The sequence below is a fragment of the Mugil cephalus genome, chromosome 8 (genome assembly GCF_022458985.1).
Source record: "Mugil cephalus isolate CIBA_MC_2020 chromosome 8, CIBA_Mcephalus_1.1, whole genome shotgun sequence".
Lineage (NCBI taxonomy): Eukaryota > Metazoa > Chordata > Actinopteri > Mugiliformes > Mugilidae > Mugil > Mugil cephalus.
In genome coordinates, this window is record NC_061777.1 from 10,678,922 (window position 1) to 10,685,691 (window position 6,770).

Sequence of the window (6,770 nt, forward strand, 5' to 3'; positions counted from 1 at the left end):
ACAATCGACATAAAAGTCCATCGAGGCAGACCTCATGTTCTCATTTCTCAACGTGACGTCAGAGAGAGGGTGGCAGACAGAGGGGCTGGGTTGGGTGCCAGAGTATAAAACCTTGCAGACAGGCTCTCCGGGCTGCATTCTGAGTGCGGGACGAGACACGATCTTCCAATGGAAGTACAGAGAAATATCGCCCCCCAACAGACAAACAGCAGCGGCATGTGTGAGTCGACGCAGAGGTCCTGCGAGCCTCGCCGAAAGAGAATGGATGAGCGGAGTGCACCCTCCGAAATGGCAAGGATAATCACAGATCCTGCCACCGGGAAGTGCTACTGCCGTGGAAAAGTTTTGGGCAAGGTAGCGCACACATTGATTCTGTAGACGACCTTTTGGATTTACCGCTTAACTCGAAGACAAAGCATGTTTACGGTGTTTTTACTTTATTTTTTTTTCCAGGGAGGATTTGCCAAATGCTATGAGATGACCGACCTCTCCACCAGCAAAGTTTACGCGGCCAAAATCATCCCCCATGCGCGCGTCTCCAAACCTCACCAACGGGAGAAGGTAAGCGCGCGTCTCCGGTGCCTGCGCGCACAGGCGTAAATGGACAAAAAAAAAAAAAAAAAAATATTGTAAAACTGTCTTTAATCCCAGTCATGACCATTTATTTCTTTGTCCCTCGATAGATTGACAGAGAAATTGAGCTGCACAGAGCACTGCACCATAGGCATATCGTGCATTTTTATCACCACTTTGAGGACAAGGAGAACATCTACATTCTGTTGGAGTACTGTAGTAGAAAAGTAAGTGCTATGTTTCACAGCTTAACATATTGTCAACCGCTGTACTACCTCTGTGTTGCAAATTTGAATAACGCCTGCATTGCACCCAAAGTCAATGAGGCAGGACGTACAGTATTCTGTGCATAAATATTTTTTAATTTTATTCTATAGGAAACCTGATTTTTATTATTTATTTATTTTTTTGAGTTTGGAGAAAGTTATCAGATATGATGACAAAGGAAAATATGTGTTTCTGTTATGTTGGAAATCCGCTCTAATAATTCCCCTTTTTCTGTGTTTTGTCCGTTTGCAGTCCTTAGCCCATATCCTAAAGGCACGCAAGGTGCTTACTGAGCCAGAGGTGCGTTATTACCTGAGACAGATCGTTTCTGGGCTGAAGTACCTGCATGAACAAGAAATCCTTCACAGAGACCTGAAACTTGGTAAGGGAACTCAATGCAAGAGTGACACGCTACACTGCAGCCCAGATCTGTGCAGGGAGAGAGGCTACACTCTCTTGACACAAACCTGTTTTTCCGACTCGTTTTCCCTCAAACAGTTCCTCGCCTCCGCAGTATTAAGCCTTTGATCCTGGGTTGAATATCAAGCGCTCATCGTCTCATTCCCTTTCTTCCCCACAGGTAACTTTTTCGTGAGCGAGTCGATGGAACTGAAGGTCGGGGACTTTGGTCTGGCTGCCAAGTTGGAGCCAGCAGGAAACAGGAGGAAGACAATCTGTGGGACTCCGAACTACTTGTCCCCTGAGGTGCTCAACAAGCAGGGACACGGCTGTGAATCAGACATCTGGGCCCTCGGCTGTGTAATGTGAGTAGAAAAACTGTAAATTTGTCATTAGGGAAATTCAGTGGCTTTAGAAATATTAGTGATTATTACGAATTTTGAACGGATATTTCACATTTCACGCACAGGAATATTCTTCTCGATTTAGAGATGATGTTAGACATCATTATTGCATTCATAAAGATGTAATCAGCTCATCACTCCATTTTGCTCCAGGTACACCATGCTGTTGGGCAGACCACCATTTGAGACCACCAACCTGAAGGAGACGTACAGGTGCATCAGAGAGGCGCGTTACTCCCTTCCCTCCTCCTTGTCGTCACAAGCTAAGCAGCTGATCGCCAACCTGCTGGCCAAGATACCGGAGGACAGACCCAACCTGGACCACATTCTGCGGCACGACTTCTTCACACAGGTGAGGCACCACTGACAATTCCGCTCCGTCTCCATTTCCGTGAATATCAAGGTGTGGGAGTTTAACGGTGACCTTCTTCCCACGAGCCGCACACTGACCCACTTTCCTTCTCCGCAGGGCTTCAGTCCAGAGCGTCTGCCGGCTAGCTGTTGCCATTCAGCACCAGATTTCCACGTCTCCAGTCCCGCCAAGAGCTTCTTCAAGAAAGCTGCCGCTGCACTGTTCGGTGGAAAAAGGGACAAGGTCAAATACTACGAGACTCTGAGTGAGTATTGCAATATACACCGAGTTAGTACAGCCCCTGTTCATCACATTTTCCTGCAGGCTTATGTAGCTGCTGCCATTAGAAGTCACGTGCTCATTTTTGGTGCTTCTCTTGTCTTCACAGACAAGTTAACTAAAGAAGAAGAGGAGATCTACAAACTGCAGCACGACTTGGAGAGAACCGTCATCAGCCAACAACAAAGCAAAAAGATTTCAGAGGTAAGAGCATTACATATTTACAAGAGCGTGGGGGATTTTGCAGGTGCATTATTTATGCAGCAATTCAGAAGACGAGGGGATTTGAGATATCATGTAGTGGAGAATCCAATGAGTCACTCAGATGCTGCAGCAAACGTTACCGCGAGCACAGTTTCAGAACTAACTGAAAACACTTATTTTCAACCTTTAAGCCGACCACTTTGCATCTGTGGGTGACCGCTGACTCATAGTAGGAAGAGATGATCTAAACTCGCTGATTCTAAACCCTGTCGTCATCGATTCTCACCTCAGAATGGAAGTCTACTTCCGCCATCTGCCGAGAGCCCCGTTGCCCTGGCAACAGAGAGCCAGTCCCCGACAACGCAAGATACCATCCGTCTGATCGTGAGGGGGAGTCTGGGGAGCTGCAGCAGCAGTAGTGAATGTAAGTTCGCCTCGTCCTTAAAAGGGACTGGATTAGATTTTACCGAGCGTTCTGCTCTGACATTTAACTTAAAATTATCTGTATGCATTATACAGAGATTGGATACACGCAGTTAGGCTGCAGAGCAATCATTTCTTTTTTATAGTTTTTAATTTTCTAGTACTAAAATACTAATGTGACATCAATCTAAATGACCCCCCCCCTCTGCTTTTGCTTTTAAAGGCCTTGAAGACAACACAACAGGGAGTGTGGCTGAGACTGTTGCAAGTGTGTTGCGGGGATGTCTAGAGAATATGCCTAAAGGTGAGTCATCTTGTTGAATTTATTACTAATTGGTCATCTCACATAGTTATTGGTTAAAGTTTCATGAAACAGCAAAAGCACTTTATCTGTATTTGACCTTGGCACATTTTAAGAGGCAGACATGTCTTAAATGAAATGACAAGTCTTTCTTAAATATCTCACTCTCACTCACAGATTTCTTTAGCTTCAAGTGGTATTTGTATTCTAATCCTCCTGCTCTTTGTTCTCCCTCTACAGCAGATGAAATTCCTCAGGACTCAAACAGCTGCAGTCTTCAATGGGTGACTAAATGGGTGGACTACTCCAACAAGTATGGATTTGGCTACCAATTGTCTGATCACACCGTGGGAGTTCTCTTCAACAACGGCACTCACATGAGCCTCCTGCCAGACAGAAAGTACGCACCGTTCTATGCTTTCACAACACTCCCCCTTCAATATGCATGCTGTTAGTCACGGCATTTAATGGACATGTCTTGTTTGAGCTTGCTGTGATGCACACAATAATTCTGCAGAATACCTCGGTGGTTTCAATTGAATTAGCATTTCCAATCAGAAATGTCCGAAAATTGGTGTACGTTTTGTTTTGTGACCGTCTGGTTGTCTGAGTGGTTGTGTAACTCTTTGTTTGTCTCCTTTTCAGGACCATCCACTACTATGCAGAGCTGGGCCAGCGCTCTGTCTTCCCCACCTGTGAAGTTCCTGAACACTTTGTGGGTCAAGTCACTGTGCTCAAGTACTTTTCTCATTACATGGAGGAAAACCTCATGGATGTAAGTTCACATTATGTCCCACCCCCCCTTATTAATTTGTTCAGTTCCTGCAATCCTAAGCTTCACTGCTGCTGTTTTCATTAGTCTTTCCACACCCTGAAGCATTACAAATGGTATCTTTCAAGTTGCAGCATGTCTGATCCTGATTTATTACTCTTTTGCTTTCTCAGGGTGGAGATCTTGGTACCATGACGGATGCACACATGCCCAGACTCTACCTGCTTCAGTGGCTCAAGTCTGACCGCGCCCTCATGATGCTGTTTAACGACGGCACGTTCCAGGTAAAACACACACACAAGCTTACACAGGAAACCTTCAAAGGAGCACCTTCAATATGTGGCAATGTAGTAGGAAAGTAGCAAAAAAAAAGAAAATGAACTTTAAAAATCTAACTTTCTTTTTTGTTTTGTCTTTGTAGGTGAACTTTTACCACGACCACACCAAGATCATCCTGTGCTGTCAGAGGGAGGAGTACATGCTGACATACATCAATGAAGACCGAGTCTCCAAAACCTTCAAACTCAGCTCCCTGCTGACGTCCGGCTGCCCGACTGACCTGCGAGATCGCATGGTGTACTCCCTCAATATGCTTCTGCAGAGATGCAGCTAAACCCGCAGTTTTGGATCAGAAAAACAGACAAGCCCGCACGCTGTGCTAATTGCTGTGCTACAGTAGAAAACAAGGATCCTCGCAAGCTGGGTGGATTTCAAGGATGGACTTGAGCAGAGCGAATTAACATTCCCTCACTGTTGCACCTTCACGACTCAGCATCACTGCAGATGATGCAGTGCAGGTGAAAAAATAAAAGGATGATGCAGAGAGACTGAAAGAGACTGGGGAAATGAAATGTAGCACAAGGATTGTGGATCGAAAAAAAAAGAAGGGCCGATTTGTGTGTAGATTGTTTAAGCAGAGGAAAGACAGAGTATGTTGGTACGAATGTGAACACCCACAGATTTTGGAGGAAAAGAGATGTTTTCGGAAAGCAAAGGCAAATGCTGGGCTGGCACCGGCGTATTCATGTATAGTATAGTTCGTGCTCTGAATGTAAACAGAGTCAGACTGTGGAGTATTGTAAATGATGTACAGTGTATGTCACAGCCAACACAGCAGTGCAAAGAAATGACTTGTTAAAGTGTGGATGGATTAGCTGTATGTGTATGTGTGTGTGTGAAAGAGAGTGGGAGTGGTGTAATGTCACACTAACTTTTAAAACTGTGATTTGTTCTCTTTGCTGACAAATGGGCTCAATACATTTGAGCTGGGAGCCAGAGGAGTGATGCGAGTGGCCACGAGAACAGAATGACAAAAAAAAAAAAAAAAAAAAAAAAGTACCATTGATCCTCTAAGGATCACTTAAGAGCCATTATCAGCTTGGTAAAAATGTCCTAAATAACTTATTGTGTAAAAAAAGTGCAGTATTTATTTATTTAATAAATAAGAGCATTTTTTTAAAAAAGAAACTACAGTGCATTTGTCCTTTTCATTTAGTATCTGTACACCCATGTTTTATTTTCAGTGTCTGAAGATGCTATTAGTCGCTTGTGCTGTTCTTTATTCTGAGTGCTCTCAAAATAGACTGCAGATATTAAGGGCCTTCTAATGGACATAGACCTGAGAATGAACCGTGTCCTCATTTCAACTCAATTAAGCAGTACAATGTGGTGAAAACCAGATTAAACTTAAAACGTATTAAAAAAAAAAAAAACTCTGCATGTCTGCACCATGGAATGCAAAGCAAGTATTTTATCTTTATCTTTTCATGTGTATTTGCAACAGGAAATGAGTGCACAGAGGGGTAGATGGCTAGATAGGAGGGCATGTTTACAGTGAAGTTGTTTATACTGCGGTTCAAGCCCCCTCCTCCCCCCCTTGAAGGTTTCCTCCGCAATGATAAATGGAAGATGACAGAGATGAGTGGCTGTGCGATGTGGGCAACCTTGTCTTACAAACACCCAGGCACACATTATTCTCTCATACAAACAAGGGCAAGCGCAGCAACACACAGTCTGGTTGGGTGGTTCGTAAATATGGAGGTGCAGACAGCCAAACAGTGCTACATGCTAGCAGCCAGGAGACAGTCCCCGATAGAACAGACAGACATGTTCACATTATATTAGTGATTGCATCAGAGCTGGCTGCAAAAAAAAAAAAGTGGCTACAATCATTCCTGGACATCCTTTCACGTTCACTGACTGTAACCATGGAAACAAGCAACCGCTGACCAATTTGGAGAGTCGGAAATCATTGAAGACCGCATGAGAGACATCTGGCACTGCTTTTTCTCGCCCTAAGCCAGAACGTACTTGTGCTAAAAACTGTATTCTGCTGCACTCCGTGTTCTCCGCGAGTGTTTGACCGAGCTGCCTGCTGAACACCCCTTAACCTTTCCTGCTTATGTAATGAAGGAAGCTGAACATGGATGTTTGAGTCATCCCCTCAGATGCTCACTCAGAATATCTGTGCTCTTCAGAATTCAATAATGAATACCTCATGCATAAACATACCCACACAGACAGAAGCAGAACAGGAAGTAGCTTACCAGATGAAGGGGCAGGAATTATTCATGACGACACCTCCAGGTCTGAGTGTGTGTGTTTTGACAGTAATGGCCCCTGGATTGGATGCTTCAGTCGGACTGAAATAGACCCCACTGCTTTGCACCCTCCAAGGGCATTTTTACTCCAGGTCCAAACATATGAACAGAAGTGCACCGTCTCTATCACACGGATGTCCTGGTTTGAACTGATTTAATAACAGGCTGCTTACTCTTTCCAAGCAGGTGAGATGAA

At 44.4% G+C, this 6,770-nt stretch overlaps 1 protein-coding gene across 2 annotated transcripts; it reads left to right on the forward strand.

Annotated features, from left to right (window-relative positions):
• The first annotated feature begins 120 nt into the window (after nucleotides 1-120).
• On the forward strand, nucleotides 121-5,441 carry plk2b (polo-like kinase 2b (Drosophila)). 2 transcript variants are annotated; one of them, XM_047593173.1, is made up of 14 exons: nucleotides 121-354; nucleotides 454-561; nucleotides 684-800; nucleotides 1,093-1,222; nucleotides 1,421-1,604; nucleotides 1,797-1,995; nucleotides 2,113-2,260; nucleotides 2,384-2,478; nucleotides 2,770-2,902; nucleotides 3,125-3,205; nucleotides 3,443-3,602; nucleotides 3,848-3,977; nucleotides 4,148-4,258; nucleotides 4,396-5,441. In XM_047593173.1, the coding sequence occupies exons 1-14, from the start codon at nucleotides 169-171 to the stop codon at nucleotides 4,585-4,587; spliced, it is 1,974 nt and encodes a 657-aa protein (XP_047449129.1). In that variant the 5' UTR covers nucleotides 121-168; the 3' UTR covers nucleotides 4,588-5,441. The 2 variants fall into 2 exon arrangements, with proteins under 2 accessions (XP_047449129.1, XP_047449130.1); XM_047593174.1 differs by having other exon boundaries at nucleotides 3,446-3,602.
• The last annotated feature ends 1,329 nt before the right edge of the window (nucleotides 5,442-6,770 follow it).

Excerpts from the sequence above, each read along its gene's own strand:
- plk2b (XM_047593173.1), top strand. The coding sequence starts at position 169 with ATGGAAGTACAGAGAAATATCGCCCCCCAACAGACAAACAGCAGCGGC. Across the intron at positions 2,261-2,383 it reads CAAATACTACGAGACTCTGA|ACAAGTTAACTAAAGAAGAA; the intron begins GTGAGTATTGCA and ends TTGTCTTCACAG. Across the intron at positions 2,903-3,124 it reads CTGCAGCAGCAGTAGTGAAT|GCCTTGAAGACAACACAACA; the intron begins GTAAGTTCGCCT and ends TTGCTTTTAAAG.